Below are 23,990 nucleotides of genomic sequence, written 5' to 3' on the forward strand. Positions count from 1 at the left end.
TCAGCCAGAAATGTAGATTGGAGCATAATTTGCAGTGTAGAACATAAATTACTCATTAGTCAAACTAATCAACACAATGGCTTCAATGTCATGAGAGATCAACATCACCTAGCAAAGCTTAACATCATGAAACAAAGTTTCAGAAACCACCATGGAGAGTTGAGCAGAGCAGCTCACAAAGTGGCTACTAAAAATTATTACAAGCTGCTCTGCAGTCTGGAGGTGCGACAGCAGATGCATCCATATCTCTTTCAAGATGGCACCAGAATAAACAGGCGGTGGCTGGGGTTGGTACTGCTGTTAGGCCAATCAGAGACATATTTGGATCAAACTATCAGTTATTCCACACCAGCACATGTTTTGGGCAAGTCAGTGTGTTGAAGACGTATCGACTTACTCTGGGGGCTCATTCCCCACTCATGTGGAAAAGTAATGCAGTGGAGGGATAGTCTCTTGAATCAGAGAACCAAGGTTACAATGTAACCAGACAGGTAAGCAGCCCAAAACAGCAAAGAAGAAGCAGGAAATCAAAAATCATCATAAGCAGGCAAACGGAATGATTAGATGACCAACTTAATTTGCAGCGACCCTTCCTCAAACCATGTCAGGAAAACCCTGCACAGTACAACCAGCTGTCAGACCTCACTGCTGTTTGACTCATTTATTCAGGTGTCTCCTTTTAATCTGTCACCCATCTGTAAGTGACAACTACTTGTGTGTCCTGTCAGTGTACAGCCTGAACAGTAATCAAAATAGGCATTCATTACATCATCAGCACCATATACTCTCTATTAGTCACATTATGGCATTACTTTTCTTATTTTAACTATTGTTTCTGATCTAGCCAGACAGTCAGTTACACAAGTGGAAAAAAGGAGCACTTTATTGGTTATATGTAGGGTCTCTCTTAAAGTGTCAGTTCAATCAAATTACAACAGACATTCTTCCTACTTACGTTAGTATCAAGCTATGCATATTGTTTTAGTTTAATCCGACAAGATTTTGAGCTATCCGTCTGAGATTTCTGACTCCACTCCAATACAGCAGAGACGAACGGAACTTTCTTTTTGGTGCTCAAATCACAGAAAACGACACTTGAAAAACTTGAAAAAGCAGCTTGTCAACCAAAGGTCAATGTCCTACTATTGTAGTGAAGTAGCATTTCCTATGTGAATATCTCAAAACCTTGGCACATAAACCAAAACTATCTGCAAGGCCAAAGAGCATGAGGTAAAATGAGAATAATTTTTTTGTAATGTGGGTGACTGACCCGTTAAGAAAAACTAACAATCAGGTCTAGAAAACACACAAAACAGAATCAGAGGAGAATGATTCATTGCACAGTTGCATCCAAGAAAGCAACATGAAGGAGTTCGACATGTGGAGAAGACACCGTAACAGCCAATGTAGCTCAGCTCTGAGGCACGGTGAGGGAAACTAAACTCTGCTGGGGGCCACTGTGGAGACTGACCACTGGCAAGATAAATCAAGCGTCGGTTATTGTCCAGTCTGTTTGCTGGCGTGGGTCTTCATAAAAACATCCCGGTGCTGACGTCACACATCAAAAAGGTCAAAAGGTAGTGTTTTATTCAAGCTCCACCAGCAGGTCTCCCTCTCCCACCGTCTCCCCTGGCTTACAGTGGACACTCTTAACCTAGAGGGCGGGAGGACAAACACACAGGATATCAGTTTATGCTTCATAAAAGGCCACAAGCTGAAAGTCTGTTTCATCAAACCTCCATGATTAATTAGTTCCTAATGATTGCACCAGCCAGTATTCTGTGGACTGGCTGCTGCTTCTTTATATTCATTAATAGGGATGCACTGATCTCATCTGCTGATTGAGCAACACACCCATGATAATAGGAGCTCCACAATTACAATTGTATATAGTTACCTTTGCTTGCTTGACCGCAGTCAAACTGTTCTGCATCTTCATGGCTTCGATCACACAGATCTCCTGACCCTCTGCAACCTACAAATACAGGAGCGACCAGAGTGAGAATGACAGCCTAGTAGTATTACTCACAGCTTGTCTCTCAGTACAGGAAACATAACTGAAAAATTGTAGGGAGACGGAGAAGACCTCTTATCCCAAATGTAATGAAGATGTTGACAAAGTAGTGGCAACCAGCACCCTCGAGCGGTTAGTCACATTTGTTTTCAGCTCATCGTGGCACCGACACTACAATAACCACTGCTTACTCATTTACAGCTTGGACTGACCAAGAGGGCTGTCATCAAAGGTATGTATTATAGAGGTAAGTGGACACCAGAAAATGCCACTGTGAAAGTCGAACACGTCACTCAACAACAACAACAACAACAACAACAATTGAGCATTGGTCTGCTGCGACAACAGCCTACGATCTTTTGGTTTCTGGCTTTCCACCTGATTTTGGAACCTGGCTTACAGTTTAGCCACATGACCATTAGTGAGGTTCAACACTGATGTTGGGTGATCAGGTCTGGCTCACAGTCAGCCTTCCAGCTCATTGGCTTGTGGAGACAAGAAAGGGAAGCACACTACTGTCTAAAATATCACTGTAGGTCTATAAAATGTCTAATTTTATTTTCAATTCCGATTTTGGCTTCAAAAGATGATCAAAGATAATCAAGATAAAACTGTTTTTGTGCCGCATTTTGTGCTCTGGTTTTGTCCTGCGTTATAAATCCAGTATACCCCTGACCCTTCACAGCTGTGGCTCCCGCTCCTCCCTAAAAGCCCCAACTCCCTCTCAGCCAGGCTGTGGCAAGTTTAGATCAGCCTGAGCCAACATGATCGGGGGTTATAACTGCTATCACTTGTTAGTCAACATTATTATCTTATTTTACACTGCATAAATTAGCCTAGCAGCTAGCGGACTTTTCCTCTACTCATAACTTAACAGATTACATATTATTTGTACTTTTGTCCTCTACATTAGTTTAAAGTCACTGTATCTCCTGACAGAACACCACAGTTGAAATTTCAGCACTACGTAACGTAACAAGCCGTCAACTCCATGAGCAATCGTTAAATAATTGTGATCTCAATATTACAACGAGCAGCCCTATATGCTGTATGCTGTCGTATGCAGCTTTCAGGTATGTTGTTAACCTCATCCTAACCACATATTAGGATGTGTTACCGTATCTCCAGGCTTGACGGACACAGCCACCACTGTGCCGGGCATCGGTGACCGTAAGATGCTGCTGGTGTCTTCCGGAACCTTCTCTGGCATATAGGAGTTCAACTCTGCAGCCAGCTTGGTCAGAACGCGAACCTTAAACTACATAAAAATACAGAGTATGAGAAACACAGGAAGGAGGCGTCTTGTACTGCAATATAATCAAAAGGAAATGGTTTCCAATAAAACAAAGAGCAGTCGCTCTTAAAGATGAATGCCAATGATATTACACAGCAAAGTCTGTTTACGGGTCTTACAGTATAGGCTACAAGATACAAGGTCCACTTTATCATTCTTTCCATATACAATATTCAGTACACAGGAAAATTAAATAGCATTTCTTCAGTGCTATGGTTTACAAAATAATAACAAATACAATAAAAAAAGAAATTAACATGTTCAAAGACAGTTAGGTGCAAGGATTAATACGTTGAGTAAAGTGTAATGAATGAGCAATCGTCACTAATGTAAAATGTGCCTCTTAAAAAGTTCTAATATGCAAAATACTACATACTACTTCATATTTGAAAGTAGTGAAGTAGTATAAAGCCTTCGGTGCCTCCAAGGGGGGGCTGTTAAAGTCTGATAAATCAAATGATGTCACTTGAGTCAGCGTCGGTTGGAGCTGAAGTATACAAGTATGAAAATGAAAGAAATCTGTTGGTGTGGAGATATTTAGAAGTGAGCTCACAGACCTCTGTCGCTGCTCAACATCTCTGCTGCAGGCGGCATTAGCTGCTACTCAATTAAAATGTGTACTTGTTCAATCACAGGATGTACTTTATACTGAAATGAACTCTAAAGGTGGATTATCTTGACTAGGTGCACAGTATACCAGGTCTTTACATAAAACTTACTGGATCTGAGCATTGAATAAATCTACTTTATGGGCATGTTTGGAGGCCATATTTATTTCTTTATATAAAGTCACTTTACAAATAAATAAATAAATTAATTAATTTAGGGAATAATTAATGACACATTTAAAACAAGCAACCTCATCTTAAAGCTTTAGTAGGCAATTTATTTCAGCAGCCATTTACCATTTGTAATGTATACAGAAGTAGCTGTAGAACCCTATGGGATTTCTGTGATCCGATTTCCTCCTTCGATGCCTCTGACTGAGGTAAAAATGACCACAACATTGTTTGTCTTTGTGGGAGTGAGGGAGCTAACACTACACTCTGCTGCACTATAGCCCACCTGGCTAGCATGAGAACTAGAGAGACAGGAGCCTGTGTGATGATGTGTATGTGACCATGTAATTCCTTGCAGACATTACCGATGTGCCCAGGTACTGCAGGACAATCTTTCCTGAAGCATCTCTGGACAGACACTAAAACAAAAAGATAAAATATCATCTGCACTACATGTTTAGTCTTTAAAGTAACCTTTGTAAACACTGGTGAATGTTTTTTTCCCCCCAGATATTGACATTTAAAAAGACATGATATAATGTAACAACTTGAACCTGTGTGTGTGTGTGTGTGTGTGTGTGTGTGTGTGTGTGTGTGTGTGTGTGTGTGTGTGTGTGTGTGTGTGTGTGTGTGTGTTACCTGCAGCATCCTGTGTGTGCCGTTGATAGTGAGTGGCAGCAGCGGGGACGCCAGGTTCCACTGTCCACTGACTTCCACCTTTCCTCCATCTACCTCCACCTACAGAGACAAACACACGTTATTGTTAAGTGTCTTGATGCCTCAGACTCATTACCAGTGACATCCTGCTGTAGGTCTACACAGGGACTGTAGTCACATCACTCCCTGCTAACTGATCTTTATTTTCTTCTTCTACAACATGAGCTTGGGTTTTGACAGTTGATAACATGACCATGTTTTAATCTACTCTACATACACGGATTAGCACCACTGCTTTAATTATGATCGTCTTATCTTTCCAGTAGAGCAGGACACTCAATACCACAGATATTAATATGAAAAGATAAAAAAAAAAAACTAGCGCACACTGATCTGACTTTACTACCTTTTTAATATTTATACTATACAGATATTAATATATTTAATTAGTTCATGGATGCTCATTAAATACTCACAGTATAAACATTTCCTGATTTGGTAACCTCCACAGAATGCCATCCGTCTGCCAGCTCCACACACAGCTCCCAGTGGCTACATTCCACAGGGGCAGAGGACACCCTGCGACACACACACACACACACACACACACACACACACACCTCATTTGAAGCTTGAGAGCTTTGGCCCCTAGTAGTAGTTGAATAACACCCTATTTATTTCAACCGTGTCACCTAAATATACTTAACTGTTACCACATTCTAGTTTCTAGGTGTTGCTGAATATTTTTTCTCCAAGTTAAACTTTCATTCCTATCAGCAATAATTTAAGGTTAGAAGCTTAATAGATCTGAATCAGGACCTCCAGTATTTAGGGAAAGTTTTTTAAAAATAAGGTGTGCCAAAGTCAACAGTCTACTGTTGTTTTAACTATGCCAGATACATAATCAACATTTCATACCATCTGCTACTAAGAATATATATTTAACATGTACACCAAGCATATAAATGTATTTTGCAATGAACAGAGTTGTATCTTTATCATCAAAACTGTTTGGGTCCTCTCACCTTTCAGCTGAATCTATTGAGTTGTAGTTTTTACGTGAATAAATTATGTTTACTGTAACAATAGATGCATTATTCTTATTTCTCAAAAAAATGATGAATGTAAGCGTAGAGCTCTGCAACAGTACCAGACACCAATCAAAAACGGGTCAGCCATGCTGATGTTGGCTTTTTTAACTTCATCTCAGTTTGCACCATGCTGATAATCATAAAACATCTGGCCTGTCTGTAGTGAGGCTCTATGGATGCTTTTGAGGGAAGGGATGGAGTGTAGCAAACTAGACCCCTTGTAGCCCCGCACAACATCAAGCTTACTGGCGTCCTCACCTCAGGACGTCCAGGAATGCCTGTGAACGGAGCTGAGCAGTGATGTAGAGCGCTGCTGCCGCGGCCAGCAGCTCCCTGCGGTGGTCCTCATTCAGCTGGTGTCCTTTGAAGCCGTCGGGGTAAACCTCGGGCAGGAAGTTGGTGCTGATGTCACCGGATATAAAGCGAGGGTGGGTGATGATTTCCCGCAGGAGGGGAATGTTGTGGGTCACACCTGGAGAGAAGATTACCGAAAGAAAAAAGAGCTTCAGATTTAGAAAGTGACTCTTAGCTGATGTTCACGGTGAAATCTGTTGATGTACCTCTGATAACGTAGTTGTCCAGAGCGTCCTCCATCCTGGCAAGGGCTTCAGCCCGTGTCGTTCCATAGGTAACCAACTACAAATAGATAGCAGGGGAAATAACTGCTGAACCACAAACCCTTACGGAATGGTGGCATTTTGTAATCAACTTTCTTGCTGTGACCATAAGAAGAAAAATAAGAAACCTTTCTACATTTAATAAATCACTGTCTGACCTTAGAGATCATGGGATCGTAGTAGATGCTGATGTCACTTCCCTCCTGGATGCCGCTGTCTACACGGACCTGACAGGGCGAGGAGCAGATGAGCGAATGTTCACATTGGCAGGACACTTGCCAGTCTCTCAGGGAGACCGGGTGGAGTGGGTGTGAGGACAATATCATTTTAAAAAATAGCTCAAGTATCTGAGTGAGGACCGTTATTCTCTGACGCAGCTCTAATTTGATGTAGACAGATGATGTCGTTGTGTGTTACATCAATCTTATAATCAATCTTATATCATTTTGCGCACACTTACATTGCTGAGGTTGATTGGCTCTTGGTATTGAGACAGCCGACCAATGGAGGGAAGGCCAAAAGACTTGTAAGGATCCTAACACAACAGACAACACAGAGAACACAAACACTTCAGGCTTCACTTCAACACTAGCACTAAGCAGAATGTTACATCAATATAACATATCTATATCAAAGTAGATTGATATAACTATCAATCTTGTACATGAAATCTTATGTTTTTGATTTTATCTAGACTTTCCACCAACAATGCAGTCGAACACTACAGGCCATTAAATATGTTTATTATTTTAGCCTGTCTTTCAAGAATGCTCTTTATATGACGGATTGTGGGCAGACTTTGCTCATTCTTTTTATGTTTTGTCTTTGGTTTGATCATTGTGTTCAGTGTGTCAGTGGATCTATAGCAGTTCCTGTGGTCAGTGTACTTCCAGTTGCTGCTGTTTTTTCTTTGCAGTTTCACGCTCGCTCTTTGGTTATACTGAGAGAAAACTCTATACAGTCCTTAACACCCATATATCATGATGAGCATCTCTCACACACACACACACACACACACACACACACACACACACCTCAGCGTAGACGCGGCTCTCAATGGCCCAGCCGTTTATTGGGATATCTTCCTGTTTGTGCTGCAGTTTGTAACCCTTGGCAACCCTGATCATCTGCTCCACCAGGTCCAGGCCGGTAATACACTCCGTGATTGGATGTTCCACCTGGGGTCAAGGGTCAAAGGTCAAACGGAGAAGATGTAGTGTGCTTGTTGAGAGTGAAAGGAACAATTACTGGCCTTTTCCAGGTATTTCAGCCTTCTCCATCAACAGGTGGAGTTTGCTCAATCGTCACAGACACACTACATGTCACAGCCTTCATCAGTGCATAAAGTTTGACTAATCCACCTTTAAATATGATGGATTAGTCAAACTTTATGCACTGATGAAGGCTGTGAGATGTAATTGAAAGCTCTGGAAAAACTTAGTAGACAACGAGTTAAGATTATATTTCTCTTGGGGCAGCCTGTTAACCTAGGGCTGACTGTTGGTAGTTTAATTATGAATACTCTAAACTCTGCTTCCTCTGTGTTGTGATGCATCCTATTTAATTGGCTGATTCTTTGCCCCCCCCTCCAAACATACACACTGCCCTGCACAGACCTGTAGTCTTGTGTTCATCTCCAGGAAGTAGAAGTTCTTCTTAGAATCCACCAGGAACTCCACGGTGCCGGCAGAAGAGTACTGTACAGCCCTGGCCAGCTGCACTGCCTGCTCACCCATCGCCCGCCGTGTCACTGGGTCCAGGAATGTACTGGAGAAGACACGGCACTAGACACTCAGAATCACCTCAGTGGGGCAAACGGGGAGTCTAATAGAAACAAATTCCACAGCTTGGGACTGAACAAGCTGTGGAATTAGATACATACTAAAGTCACAAATGTAAGAATTCAGAGTTTGTTCAGGCCAGTAGATTCTTGACCAACTTGCCAGATCGGATCAGTGGCAAAAAATGTTACCTTTGGACCCTGCACTTTAACATGCCATGACCTCTGATACAGGGTGAGGTCAGATTTATTCTGTTGAGTTTATGTTTCCTAACGTATTAGCAATGAAACTGAATAGATGAACCAAAGAAAATATTAGATATAAATTAACTGTTCTCACAGTTTATTGCAGTCTTACTGAATCAAGAGTACAGATTACATCAACTCAAAAACTTAAAGCTGTCTATGATGCTGGCTAAGCGTTTAGTAAGTAAGTCTGAAAGTATGGAAAGTAAGTTATTAAATGTAAGCAGTAATGTGCTGTATGGCTGCAACTCTGGTGTAACTGCACTTCTGAAGATCATGACGGCTGCTGGCCACAGTTTTTTACTTGGCACTATTTTACAGTCCACATACTGAACCTTGAGATTACGAACATATCTACCATCCATCCTTGCCTGAAATCTGAGTTTCAACCTCATTAAAGTTGTCCGTTGCTTGTTGTTGCTGTAGTAGCAGTACAAAGTTTCAACCTTGGTTACATTTACCCGTGTTGATTTCAATTCAAACATTGTCAAGAGCAAAGTTTCTCACTAACCTGGGAGCTTCTTCCACCACCTTCTGGTTCCTCCTCTGGATAGAGCACTCCCTCTCATTCAGCCACAGAGCATTACCATGTTTATCAGCCAGCACCTACAAGAAGCACAAGTCAAAATAGCTGTTTTTTTAACAGTTATTGTTGTGAGATATACATATACACTCTGTGTGTGTGTGTGTGTGTGTGTGTGAGTGAGTGAGTGAGTGAGTGAGTGAGTGAGTGAGTGAGTGAGTGAGTGTGTGTGCGTGTGCTGTACCTGTATCTGCACAGACACGTGTGCACCATGACAATATTAAATGACATCAGACCACTGAGTGGACGTGTGCTATACCTGTATCTCTATGTGTCTGGGGTTGTCTATGTATTTCTCAATAAGCAGCCTGTCATCTCCAAAGCTGGATGCTGCCTCCTGGGATGAGAACCGGAAACCGTCCCTGTAACAGAATAGAACAGATGTTGCATCAGCTACAAAAGGTAGCAAATACAAGTTGTTTTCAGTAATCTATAGTAGTAGTAGTAGTAGTAGTAGTAGTAAAGTAGTAAGAGCAGACACAGGATCTTGAATAATAAAGCAGAAGCATTTCAAGTTTTTTAAGTCCAAAATATGCTGCAGGAGTAGTGATTGTATTTGGTAGCAGTCATTGTGCTACTATTTGCAATACACAGTTTTGCAGTAGTGACTGACCTCCACTGCCCTCACACACCTACATCAGCACAGCATTCAACACAATCTCGCCCAATAAACTGACCCCTCTGGGCTTGAGTACTACACTCTGCAACTGGATATTGGACTTCCTCACAAACAGACTGCAGATCGTTTCCAATTGGCGGCCTGATTTCAAACAACGATGAGACTTATGCCATATAGAGAGGAAATCAACAATCTTTCAGAGTGGTGAATAGAGAACAACCTACTGCTCAACGTCAGCAAAACCAAAGAGCTGATCATTGATTTTAGGAAGAAGGAGATAAACACACACACTTCCTCTCTAAATCAGTGGAGCTGAGGTGGAGCAGGTGAACAGTTTTAGGTTCCTGGGAATCAGCATCACAGAGAACCTGACATGGTCGTCTCACATCTCCACGCTGGTAAAGGATCAGAAACAGCTATATTTCCTTAAAGAAACTTCAGAAGGCAAAATATATGTGCCAAGTTCTTGTTTCCAGTCAGGATGCTTTTTATTTCTCCTCTGTAAAAGTTATTCTCACTAACTGGCCCTGTAGCGGGTGATTCAAACTGCTCAGAAGATCATTGGTACCCATCTCCAGAGCATCAGTGATATCGGTGAGGTGAGGTGTCTGCAGAGCCCAAAGGATACTAAAGGACAGTACCCACCCAGCCACAGCCTGTTCACCCTGCTGCCTTCTGGATATAGAGAGATACAGAAGTATCTGCTGTCTCAGCACCAGACTGCAGAGCAGCTTCTTCAGTCCGCAGCTCCACCATAAATAAATTAAATTAATGCTGGTGTTGCACAATACTATTCCACTTACTAGTAACTGTTATCTATTGTTTATACTTTTATTCTAATTTAAAATATTTGTATATATGGTATATTCTGTGTATAGGGTGAAGGAGGGCAACAACTTCAATTTCATTGTGCAGCCAATGCTGTAGAATGACAAACATCACAAATGTGACAGAAAGAGGAATATAATACCTTGTCTCCTCATCATTCCAAGCAATCCTCATTCCTTTCCCTCCTCCTCCTGCAGATGCTTTGATCATCACTGGGTAGCCTAGCAACAATAAAGCAACAGCACAATTGTAAAGATGCATTTGTAAAAGTGAATTTTCGCCTTGCTTTAACAAAATCAGGCCACAAGTACCTCCAGTCAGTTATCTAAAGAGATACAGTCAAATGTAAGGGACATTTATGCCATGGCAGTTTGGGGATTGTAATGATTTCTAAAACTGTTTCTCCCCCCCCCTGTGATATGTACTTAAAAATAAAACTAATAGGTTTTACACACACACACACACACACACACACACACAGGGATACGCTACATGAACCTCCTACAGCTTTCCAAATCAACATGATTTTTACATTAATTATTTCAAACGCTTGTCTAAACTTCACTGGCTGTGGCAAGCTGACGAGTAAAAGCTGAAGATGAAGGACCAGGCAAAAAGACAACCAAAGTGGGAGGCGATGTCACTCAAGGAAAAGGCCAAAGAAGCTTTGCTGACAGTGAGAGAGCGTGAGGGTGTGCTCAGAGAATTCTTTCTTGCAGCTCATGTAGGTGTAACCAGACACTACTCTAAAGAGATTGACGGTATACAGAGATGTGGACTCTGCACTCTTAGTTTGTGGAGGCAGGATTCAGATGTTCAATGATATTTTTGATAGCATTTGTCATTAGCATTAATATGTGTTTATATTTGCATGGTATTTGATGGAGTTGGTATAATAATATAATGTTAATGATGTTTGTGTAGGCCTATGGTGGCCTAATATCAAGCATGGTGGTGGAAGTATCATGCTGTGTTGCTGCTAGTGGAGCTGGTGCTTTGCATAAAGTGGATGGAGAAATGAAGAATTCATCTGGCCATCTAGATAAATCATAGATACAACTGGACAATGAACCCAATTTTGGTGGAATCTAAATCAAGCTAAAACTAAGCTTCTGCAATGGAAAATACATGGACTTCCTTGAAAAGACAAATTCAAGCAAGAAAATCAACACATTTGGGTAGACTACTGCCAAAACAACTTCAACCAGAATTCTGCCAGAAGCTCAATGGCTGCCAAAAGCGGTTGCTTGAGGTGAAAAGAGCTAAAAAAGTACAATAAAGTTTAGCTGTGCTGGATGTACATTTTTGACCCTTTAGAAAACACAGAAACTGTGCAAAAGTCTTTCCCCATAGAAATACACCAGCTGTAGAAATCATCATATCCCCAAACTGTCTTGACATTATTGTCCCGTACAAGTTCATGTAAACGTCTGACTGAAACTGTAAATAGAGCAAATAGATAATAAATCAATAATTAATCTTCATAATAATGAACACATCCTCTGGGTGAGAGACAGAAGGGGATGTGGGGACAGACAGATAGGGGCATCATTTCTGCAGTATAAGAACTGAGTGGGATTCAGCTCCGTCACACATACTGTACACTTTCACTGTGAGAAGTGATGACTTACCAATGTCCTGTGCGATCTTTACAGCCTCCTCCGCACTCTGACACAGAGAGGAGTTTATGGTTACTGATGATGAACCACAGCATAACTGTACGACTGTGCAACAGTGCAGTACCTGTCTCCATGCTTTAAACTGGCTTGTCACCATACTGTCAAGTAGGACTTGTCTTGATGGTTTCAAATATGAGGCAGCTATAGGTCTTGACTAAACTGTCATTGTGCTCCCTTCATGCAACAGTCACCCTCGAAAATGCATTCATCTGGTGCATGTGTTCTTGTCGCATATATGCATTGCTGTGTATGTGTGCCTGTACCTTGACGACTCCATCAAATCCTGGGATAGTGTTGACCTTAGCAGCCTTAGCGATCAGCTTGCTCTCAATTTTATCTCCCATTGCCTGGATAGCGTCGGTGTCGGGGCCAATGAAAGTCAAGCCCTCTGCTGCCTAGCAACAAAATAACACCATAAGATATACCATGTCAGACTTTTAATAACACTATAGTCAGAACAAAGAGCTCACACCCCACTGGCTCACAACACACTGTGTGTTTGTATTTAGTATTTCTATCACCCACCTTCCTAAAAAGATAATAAAAATAATACTGGTGGTGATTGTCCATGGTTTTTTAACTACTTTTGGAATTGTTTTTCATGAATCCTAACAAGATTTCTCTTATGTGTGACAAAATCAGGTTGTAACTGCATCTTGGGGGCACCTTGGGTTGCGATTGTGTTATCACACACTCTTATCCCAAGGTCAAGAATAAGCCTCTACTCAATTGCTCATATCTTTGTGAAAATAAACAGATGCTAGTGAAAAGCCCATTATTAGCCACAGTTAGCACAACTTACTTCAGTCAATTTTAGGTGCATTCAAACCACAGAACACTTGTTATGCTACATGGTGGATAACAGAGTCACCATGGATTGTGTTTCACACCAGTATGTGTGAGCATCATCACAATTATATAATGCCAGCCGGTTCACTCTGCACAGTAAGGCAAACCTTCACATGTCCAAGAAAAAAACCTGGAACCCAAAAACCTAAAATAAATGTCATAAATGTATTTCTGTACTTTCATACTTTCATTAAAGAGGTGGTTTTATGCTCATTTTCAGTTTCAAAATCTTATTTAGGGGTTGTACCAGAACAGGTTTACATGGTTTGATTTACAAAAAACACCATATTTGTGTCATACTGCACATTGCTGCAGCTCCTCTTTTCACCCTGTGTTGAACGCTTTGTTTTAGCTAAGGAGTGATGCATCTTGCCTCTAAATGATCTTTGTTGGGAGTTGCACATGCACATTCCTTAGTGAAGGCCTACTAGCCAATCAGAAGCAGAACAGGGCGGGCTTCGGTTCAGCTGTAGGCTACATGTTGCCGACCAGCTTAGCAACATAGACTGGAGCAAGAGTTTCAGAGTGGTGAGTTATTAATCTGTAACAAAAGTATCTTTCATCCATAAAGTTTTAACTGAGCTCTGTCTCTACATCACAGGAACAACTTTATGTCCACTGACTGCCTGGAGGGTAGCTAGTGTTTGGAAGGGAGAGGAGACGCAGCAGGCGGAACGTCTCGTCACTGTGTGCTGCCAGACTAGCCGCTAGGCGAGCATTATGATTAGAGCGATTATTATATCGATTATTTTTCAAGTCGATTAATCTAACGACTAATTTTGTTTATTCTAAAGAAAGAAAAGTTGCCTATTACTCTATTAACATACTAATTTATCCAAAACAAATATCAAAAACATGTCTAATCAATAAATCTATATTTTATTCAATCATCCTGATGAAGCACGTTAGAATAATGACAATAGCAGCTAATTTTAAAATGAATCAAATTTCCATGTCACTGCTGTGTTGTGATAATAACAATAAACAGACATTAATTAGGTTACTTAACTTTTCTGACATGGATTGATTTCAATATTAAGTAATGCAGTATGATAATACGATGTATTTCTGCATCAATGAACACCTGAAAAGACTCACAGACTGTACAGACAGTCACAAATCGTCTGTACTGTTAGTTTCAGCTGTTTTCTTGCTCATTCGTGGCCATTAAATAAACAGAAAATATGAAACAGCCGATCGTTACATGACTCGCGGTGTAACGTTACGTTACCATGACAGCAGCGGGGCAGAAATTACTTTTAACATGAAGGCAATGAAGAAATACTACGTGTCCTCATGCTGATAATGTGCCCTGTACCCTTGTGTGGCGACAGAAAGTAAACACGATTTGCGGTGCTGCCGTCTAGACAAAGTGCTCCAGGATACTTTCGTTTCACGTGTTCGTGCTGCTTCACATATTCGTGGACAGCAGTTGTGCTGCAGTTTCCAGTTCAGAGAGGACACGGAGCAGCACGTTGTTGAGCGTCTGTCTGAAATACTCCAAACTTTAGACAGTCGAAGGCGCAGTCTTGTAGCTGGAGCTTGTCCGGGATAATCCCACACCGGATGCAGCGACGCGTCGACGCCGACGTATTTACATAATCGATTACGTCAATGAATCGCCCCAGCCCTAATTATGATGCGCGTTTTCTTGTGATGTCACAAGAAAGCGGAAGTAAAGGCTGGACTACAAACGAGCTGCTTTCAGGCAGTTCAGAGCAGAGCTTTCTGTGGGAGATGGGAACTCCCTTTGAGCTTTTTCACTTTGCAAACCTATATGCACAAAAAAGATATATAACTCAATAAAGGAGAGGGAAAAAGCCAGCAAGCATAATACCACCTCTTTAAAACATTTGCTGATCATTCATTAAAACAAATTACTAATGTTAATGAGACTAAAATAAATTCATAATTTCTTAACAGAAAAAAATCAATTCTTACTTTAGCATTTGTTTGTCATTAATTCATTTTGAACTCATAGTAGTAAAGTGTGTCAAGATAAAATATAATAATAATAATAATAATAATAATAAGTGTGTACTTGATTCTGTGTATCACTCACCAGTCGCTTTGCAAACTCTTTGTTTTCAGAGAGAAACCCATAACCGGGATGAACCTTTACAGAGAAAAATCATTAAAACTTCATTGGATTTGTTTCAAAGTGTTTCAAACACACAGCTATAGCTTTGAGATTATATAACCATGGATGATTCACTATTTAGAGGAGCTATGTGTTGTCTTGATGAGCTTGTGTAAGTGCACAGCATGTCATCTAACAGTCGCATGCTTACAGCTTGTGCTCCAGTCACTCTGATGGCATCCATGATGGCGTCCATGTTCAAGTAACTCTTGCTGGTGGGGGCGGGGCCAACACACACTGCCTCATCAGCCATCTTTACATGAACCTGAAAACACACATACACAGGGAAATTAAATCCAGATGTCACCTCAGCAGTAGAAAGTTAGATACAGACTAGCACACACTGACGAAGACACACTTTGAACATTTGTAAGAACTTACACCAGCTGTGTATCCTGGAAACACCAAAACAAGAAATTCTAAAAACTTGTATTATACAGATGTCTTTGATATGACATCAAGTCACTAGAGGTCAAACAATATCCAGCAGAAAAGAAGACACAGAACAGCAAATCCATCTGCCTGAGGTTACTACTGCGTGCAGGAAAATCTGTCACATGCAGCCATTTTGGCATGTTTCAGTGGTTTGGAGAATTTTTCTTGGACATTCAGTTAAAATGGTTGATCTTCTTCACTCCACCTGATTTTGCGCTCCACTTTCTTCACAGTGCCCAGAAGAAGCAGCTGAAAGGCTGATGCAGTTATGTTACTGAACATCAGCATTTTAAAGTTGGATTTAAGCTACAACAGTGTGGTAGGTTTAGAGAAGCTGTTTTTATAGTGTTCAGTACACAAACACCTAGAACTCCTGGAGTTCTACTGGTCTTTTCGATTTTGACAAGGATTTCGATAGAAATACAGCAATCTCAATTCCTAGGGCCCTATGAAATCAGTTTTAATTTTTTATTCTGTTTTATCTTTTCCCAAATTCTGTGTTTTTTAATCACATTTTGCCAGTGTGTAATCATGTGGTGGATGAATAAAATTTAAACAAATCAATAAGAAAATATTATTATGTAGTCATCTGAATAGATGTGAAATACTCAAAATAAATGTATTGGAACAGTAGGAGATTAAAATACTATAACAATATGTAAAAGTGGACAGCTCACAATAAATTGCATGTTGCATTGTTGCCATACAGGTATTATGCCTCTATTAAAGAGGTGGTATTATGCTTTTTGGCTTTTTCCTTCCCCTTTATCGAGTTATATATCTTTTTTGTGCATGTAGGTTTGCAAAGTGAAAAATGTAAATGCTCCGTATTTGTATAGCGCCTTTCTAATCTTTTCGACCACTCAAAGCGCTTTGACACTACATCTGCATTCACCAGTCATACATATTCATACTCATACTCAAACGGAAACTAACATTCACTCACATTGCCGCCAGGGGCAAATCGGGGTTCAGTATCTTGCCCAAGGACACTTCGACACGCAACCAGGGGGAGCCAGGGATTGAACCGCCGACCTTCCGACTTCCTTAGCCACAGCCGCCCAATGAAAAAAGCCCAAAGTCTAGCCCAAAGGGAGTTCCCATCTCCCACAGAAAACACGGAAACTGTCTGAAAACAGCTTGTTTGTAGTCTTTACTTCCGCTTTCTTGTGATGTCACAAGTAAATACGCGTCATAATGCTCGTAAAACAGCTACTCCGACACGCCCTCAAAAACAGCGGTGGAAAAACAGTGAGCTGCAGCACACAGCTCTCCTCTCCCTTCCAAACACTAGCTACCCTCCAGGCAGTCAGTGGACATAAAGTTGTTCCTGTGATGTAGAGACAGAGCTCAGTTAAAACTTTATGGATGAAAGATACTTTTGTTACAGATTAATAACTCACCACTCTGAAACTCTTGCTCCAGTCTATGTTGCTAAGCTGGTCGGCAACATGTAGCCTACAGCTGAACCGAAGCTGTTGACCGTATTTTCGCTAACCTGCCTTTCTCTGCTTCTGATTGGCTAGTAGTCCTTAACTAGGAACTGCGCATGTGAAACTCCTAACAAAGATCATTTAGAGACAAGATGTATCACTCCATAGCTAAAACGAAGCCTTCAACACAGGGTGAAAAGAGGAAAAAAATATGGTGAATGTAAACCTGTTCTGGTACAACCTCTAAATAGGATTTTGAACCTGAAAATGAGCATAATACCACCTCTTTAAATATGTTTTTACTTGACATCTGACACCCATGGATCTTCTGCAGGACAGCCTATATGCTGCTCGAACTCACGGTAATAAGTGTGTCTGACGGAGGTGTGGGAAATGCTCCTCCTGGTTTACAAAGTTTGACCGGACGTAGCTTTTTCATTTTTGTATACAACCCTACTTTTTAACACTGGAAAAACACAGAGTGACTCACAGCACTGGAGTCTACATCACTGTGAACAGCTACAGTCCGGATGCCCATCTTCTGACATGTCTTGATCACCTGAGGGGAAAAACACACTGCATTAACACTGATGCTTCACTTTACAGTCTCTGTCAATACAATGCTATAAATTATGTTGATCTGTGCTGCTACTATGTGCTAACATGGATATGCAATACAAAACTGGGGGAAAAAAGCAGCAAGGCAAAGTCTGTGGCCCTGATGATAACTTTGCAGAAGTGTTTAAACGTCTGCCTTACGGGGTTTTCTTTACAAGTTCCTCCATCTGGGGCTCCAGTGAGTGTATGCCTTTGCATGTCTTACCCTGCAAGCAATCTCTCCTCTGTTGGCGATGAGGATCTTATCAAAGGTCTGTGGAAGGAAACGGCAGACAGATGAGCATCATTGCCACGACTAGGACTCACATTACTCCATCTTTTTTGTGTCAGTAAAAGACTAGCAACACAAACCCTACTTCTTTCACTTCTCACTTTACTCCTGAGCAAGCCATTTTGTTTCAGAAATCACACCCATTCTTTTCAGTTTCATAAATCACATCTTGCCTCACAATTATTAAACTGACATTTTTGTTTAGTGTCAACAGCTAACAGTTGAATACAATAAAGGGTTCAGTCAAACAGGAAGAAGGAGAATGAGAAGAGAGCTGTGCATTACCTCTTCACTGGGATTGTACACAGTGGAATACTGAGCGTTGCTGTGTGCTGCACAGCATCTGGACTGGAATGAGCCATACTGCAAAACACATACAGATTCACAATATCAGGCTACCATATCATTTCATTTCATTCATTATTAGTGTTCAGACTGCAAAGCAGTGGAACTGGGAGCCGTGAGCTGGAATGAGCTACAAATGCAAAACTTGGGCCAACATTTGGAAATAATGTGCACATGCTTCCACAGAAATATTAGCGGCCAGATGGTGGCGCTGTAATTAAGGCCCAAAATTGTCATGCCAATTTTGGGCCTTAATTACAGCGCCTTCACAATGTCTCTGATTGACTTGAAGTTTCTCACAAGTTCAGCTCAATGGACTCTTGGACAATTTAAGTCCACCCAACTACATTTAGTTTTCAAGATCTTGACCAACGAACCTCTTAAAGGAGCATATCATCACAAAATGCCCAGGATATGTCCACATAAGTAGGGGAGAGCGGGCTAAGTTGTCATGCTTTTCTTAACTCCTACATTAGAAGCTCTATCTCTAATAGCCACCTTGTGTGAGTTTGTGTTCTATGGTCAACTTCCTGTTCACATGTGGTCTTGGTCACTCTACACTCAGGTGAGCACATTTTCTTTTTTTTTTGCTTGTAAAGTAAATAATTTACACTTTTCATTTTATACAATACAACTGTTAGGTGTGAATGTTCAAAATTATAATTTTGCACAAAGTAGAGGAGACGATAACACGTCTTTTGACACTTTAGCTGACATGCTATGTTGACCTAACCTTGAGATTTAGCCAACATTAGCACACATGTCAGTTTTGGGCAAGTTGTCACAAGTCACAACAGATATAACAGTAAAAACACACACAAAGACATCGGGATGTTGTAAAATTAGCTCTGAAAATAATATTAAATTAAACTGTAAATGTTTTTTATAGCTACAGTGTAGTTTCCAGCAGCAGGCACATTCCTGGACTACACAAGACTGAATTCATGACACTGTATGAAGTAGTGTGTGTGTGTGTGCGGGGAGATACTGTCTCATAAAGTAGGCACGTAGTGTGACACACGCACGCACTACTTCATACACACATCGTCATTAATTTAGTGTGGTGTTATGAATTGCATTGTGGCAAAAAGGATAAAAGACGGTGTAATAAGCCTGTTTGTAATTGCAATGAGGAAATGTGTTTTTAAAGGAAGGGAGCACACCACCTGACTTAATGTTAGAGGCAACCCAGTAGGTGAAGTTGCAGAACAAATCAATCAGGACAGCAAAGAATTTGGACATAACCGTACAACCGTATTACTGCACCCTGACTCGGTATTGAAAAAGATAACCAGAGAAGAAGTCAGACAGCCATGCCAACAACAACGGTTTGCCACAGAAGATTTTTCACCCAATTTTTAGAAGCAGCTTATTGAACTTGTGACAATTTTGGTCTGTTGCCAAGTGAGGTCAGAAGAAGACGCGAGCTGAAGCTCGTTCCTAAGAGGGAAACTTATGTTCCCCGTGACAACTTCAATTCCGCAATAAGTCCCTGATCAAGGGGCCACCTGGCAGCAGAGGGCGAAATCCTCTTGGATGGATGAAAGATTTACACTTTGCTGATCTCCTGAATCATTTCAATGAACATACAAAGTGCTCAAATGAGAAGCCCTGTTTACAACAACAAGCCTTATTTGCCCATTGATGGACTGAATTATGCCAAAGAAATCTGCATAATTATGCTGTCATTCCCACCCACTGCTCACATCAGCTCCAACTAGTGTTGTAGTACTCGAGACTAATCTTGATCTCGTCTTGGAGAATTCTGGATTTTATTTCAAGACCAGTTAAGACCATATCTTTGGGAATATCAATAAATTGCTTTTGCATTGTCTGATTTATTTGTTAACATCCTAACTTTGATTGGATGTAAAACATTTTGCTTTAAATGCAACCAATAACCCTAATTAAAAATGTGTTGTTACCATTAACGCCTGTCCCACGATGGTCAGCATGGAAAAAGAGTGTTAAATAAAGATGCTTATGTTGAATTCAGCTCTTACTGTTTGCGTGTGGGTGTTTTAATGGGAATGTGGATCTTTCAGATCAATTTGAAAAGTACCTGTGATCTTGTTCCACATTTTATTGTGTGTCATGTAATGCGGGGAACTGGTCTTGGTCTTAACTTGGTCTCGCCATCCCTCAGTCTTGGTCTCAGCACCTAAAAGTCTTGGTCTTGTCTCGGTCTATGAGACCTCTTACCTGATGCAACTTACATGCCGATGGGGCAAACTGTCACACTTTCAACAGTCTACAAGTCCATGAAAACAAAATCTGTGACCAAGACTTCCTGTTTTCTTTTGTAATGACATTTATATAATTGTGATGGATGGGGCCCAGTAAATGTTAGACCTTGTGAAAAGTGTGACAACATTCCCCCGATCTCCCCTACCTGGAGGTACTACAAATGCATAAAAGTGGGCGAGGCATATTACAAATCAGATTAGAAATCATAAATGGTTTGTCCAATCCTTACAAAAGTGACAGGACATGTTTCACGCCTCCCTCAGCAGGCTGTGTTAGAATTAAACAGCATTAAGTTTACAGTGTTTCTCAGCTGGGAAAACGTCCTGCTGGTCCAGAGTCAACTGAAGACAGACTCAGAAGTCTGAAGAAAATAAGTTTCAGGTTGTTTGGAAAATTAAATTGACGCCTTACATTTAAAATGCTGTCGCCTATTGACCTTTTGGCCGTTAAAACAAATAAAGAAGAGAACATATACACCCGTTTGGAACTGTTGCGTTTTCTTTTTCACAATTTTAACAATGTGGTTACTATCTCCTATCATTTAATCTAGGGAAAGTCCATGTGTGTGTTTTCTTTATGCCAGTTGCGTCAAGAACGTTGAGGACTGTCCTAACTGACTTGTCATTAGCTGGTAAGGGACTGTGCTCACACTGTCACGTCATTCGCGTGCTGCTGGTAAACACACGACGTTAGGTTAGTTCAGAGAGCTCAGGCTGCGCAGTCACTCTGTGAACAACTCACCTTTACGGCAAACAGCAGCCTGTTCAGTGATGGAGAGAGCCTGTGCGCCGCCATGTTGCTGAACTGTGACGGTCAACCACGCCGCTGACGTGATGACGTTATAGCTTTACAGAGAGCAGATTGGCGGAGAGAGAGGCGTCAACGCCATTCACTTTTTTTCTCTTCTCAACTTTATTAAAAATCTTCATTCATCATGTTTAGAGTCCGCACCAAGGCAGTGTTAACTTCAGTGTTAGCTCTTGGTTTAATCCTCTTCTGTTACTACAGCTGTACATAATACCATTTATACAGTTCCAGTATAGAGCCAGATGTCTTTGGCTACAGGTCGCATCTGAGGACAAGGAGTCCGTCTTGGAATTCTGATTGACTTCACTTTCTCCTTCAAACATCAAGTGAAAAGGGTCTGTCAGGGTCAAATTCAATCTTTCTGTTTTAGGTTAATTAGAGATTACATGTCAACAGAGGCAGCTAGATGTAGGCCTACTCTGGTAATTTCACACATCACTAATTGTTTAACAACCTTGTCACAGGCTTGTGCCACTACACTAAAACCATTACAGTCTCTGTGAACAAACACTTAAAAGTTCTTGACAAGTGATTGATATGGTTTCATCATTGCCCAATATTAGCAAAATATAACTTGTTGAGTTGGAAAAACCTGATTAAATACAAATGTACATTTTTATGGTTAACTATGGGACACATGTCCAGGGACTTCAGATGAAAAATAGTCTTGATTAACTCTGGAGCATTTAGCAATGTTTTATTAAGGTAAGGTAAGGCGTGGTGCATAAAGCAGTAGGAAGGCTGATTACTTCAGTATGGAACAGCCAAGGAGAGACCATTTTAGATCTACTCCAAATAAATAATGCTTTCAGAAAAGTTTATGAGGAACTTTGTAGTTCGGAAGTAACAAATTAGAATTAAATAATTATAATAATTTACCTGTGGTACTAGAAGGGCTTAAGGTATATTTAGATAAAGAGAAAAGTTGGGAAGCAATATCTACAGCAATTGATAGTTTAAAGATGGGGAAAACACCAGGGCCTGGTGGTCTACCCATTGAAATGTATAGAGTTTAAAAATAGGTTTAGACATTTAGAAATGTTTAAAGAATCATTTCACAATGGAGTACTACCTTCCTCCTTAAGAGGAGCCTTGATTACTCTGCTTCCGAAAGTGGGTAAACCAAACAATAAATGTGAAAATCTGATGCCAACAAGTCTTCTAAAAACAGATCTAAAGGTGCTGCGTAATTGTGATTTTAGCAAGACTAGAAGGAATAATTCGAAGATAATGTTAAAAGGGTTTTAAATATATTCTGTTATCAAAAGGGGCTGCTTTACTGTCAGTGGATGCTGAAGAAGCTTTCAAAAGAGTCGAATGGCCCTACCTGTTTGAAGTTCTTAAGCGTTTTGGCCTTGGAGAGAATTTTTGTAATTGGATAAAACTGCTCTATACAGAACCATAGGCAGAAATACTGACTAATGGTACCTTCTCAAAAACTATCATGATAAAGTGAGGGTGTAGACAAGGGGATCCCGTGTCACCATTGTTATTTATCATGGCAATCGAACCACTAGCAACTGCAGTGAGAACCCACAACAGGATCTCTGGAATAACCATTGGACAGCAGGAACACCGTCTGGCTTTATATGCGGATGACGTTATAATCTTTCTTAAACATAAGAAAAAATCCATCACAGCTTTGTTGGAGCAAATTGAGACTTTTAGAACGATTTTAGGCTGTTAGATGAATGCATCCAAAACCTAAATTATGTTCTTAAGACATGCAGACAGGCAAAATACAGCTGAAGAAATTGCTTAATTCAAAAATGTTGATTTTATAAAATACTTGTGTCTTAAAATAATTGTGCCATGTCTTGAGAATATTGTAGAAACCAATTACAGACCAGTGATGCAGGAAATCTCAAATTCAAATAGATAGATGGATATCTATACCAATGTCATTAGGTAGGTAGGTAGGTTTACTGTCACAATATAAGAAGTTAGAGTGAATTAATAATTAATTGGGAAAATAAATGTTCTTAAAATGAGCCAAATTATTACCAAATTGCTGTATTTGTTCTTATCATTTCCCCCACCCAGTAACCTATTCTCTCACTTGAGAAACTTTTCATCAGGTTTTTGTGGAACAACAGATGCCCCAGGTACACTTTTGTACTTACCCTATGACAGAGGGGGTCTTAGGTGCCCCAATCCCCTTTGGTATTATTGGGCAGCACATATGAGAATGCTGTGGTTCTATTTTATGGAGGGAGATGGAAGGACACATACTGAGTTTACCCTTTCCCATTTACTTGTTTTTGGCTAATGTTAAAAAACTTCAAAAGACTACAAAAAAACCCTATGGTTAGAAATACGATTGCTGTTTGGCATCAAGTCAGAAATTACCTTGGGGTAACTGCAGCTCTCTCACTCTTTAGTCAGATATGGGGAAGGTCTGATGGGGGGGTTTGCACTGAAAAAGGATTACAAAACATTTGAGAGATGTATAATCGTGACAGTAAACATTTAATGTCATTTGAAGAAATAGTTGACAAATATATCATACTTTGTAGTCATTTCTTCAAATATTTACTATCAAGACACTTTATCAGAACAAAATCAGTCACTATCTATTCCCCCCCTGTCAATAATAGAAACAGTAATGGTGATAGACTGTTTGGGGAAGGGAAAATCTCCAAGATACATGACTTTCTA

The 23,990-nt window shown here is 40.5% G+C and overlaps 1 protein-coding gene across 1 annotated transcript; it reads right to left on the minus strand.

Moving 5' to 3' along the window:
- Positions 1-865: 865 nt before the first annotated feature.
- pcca (propionyl-CoA carboxylase subunit alpha) lies at positions 866-21,402 on the minus strand. Its single transcript, XM_046071051.1, has 23 exons — positions 21,267-21,402; positions 18,219-18,296; positions 17,868-17,915; positions 17,535-17,603; positions 15,328-15,441; positions 15,099-15,152; positions 12,451-12,582; positions 12,140-12,176; positions 10,651-10,729; positions 9,321-9,423; positions 8,990-9,084; positions 8,069-8,219; positions 7,487-7,630; positions 6,913-6,987; positions 6,611-6,679; positions 6,396-6,471; positions 6,094-6,307; positions 5,221-5,323; positions 4,727-4,825; positions 4,453-4,506; positions 3,132-3,272; positions 1,898-1,975; positions 866-1,654 (listed from the first exon to the last, which is right to left on the minus strand). The coding sequence occupies exons 1-23, from the start codon at positions 21,318-21,320 to the stop codon at positions 1,586-1,588; spliced, it is 2,136 nt and encodes a 711-aa protein (XP_045927007.1). The 5' UTR covers positions 21,321-21,402; the 3' UTR covers positions 866-1,585.
- Between the last annotated feature and the right edge of the window lie 2,588 nt (positions 21,403-23,990).

The sequence above is a fragment of the Micropterus dolomieu genome, linkage group LG15 (genome assembly GCF_021292245.1).
Source record: "Micropterus dolomieu isolate WLL.071019.BEF.003 ecotype Adirondacks linkage group LG15, ASM2129224v1, whole genome shotgun sequence".
Classification (NCBI taxonomy): domain Eukaryota; kingdom Metazoa; phylum Chordata; class Actinopteri; order Centrarchiformes; family Centrarchidae; genus Micropterus; species Micropterus dolomieu.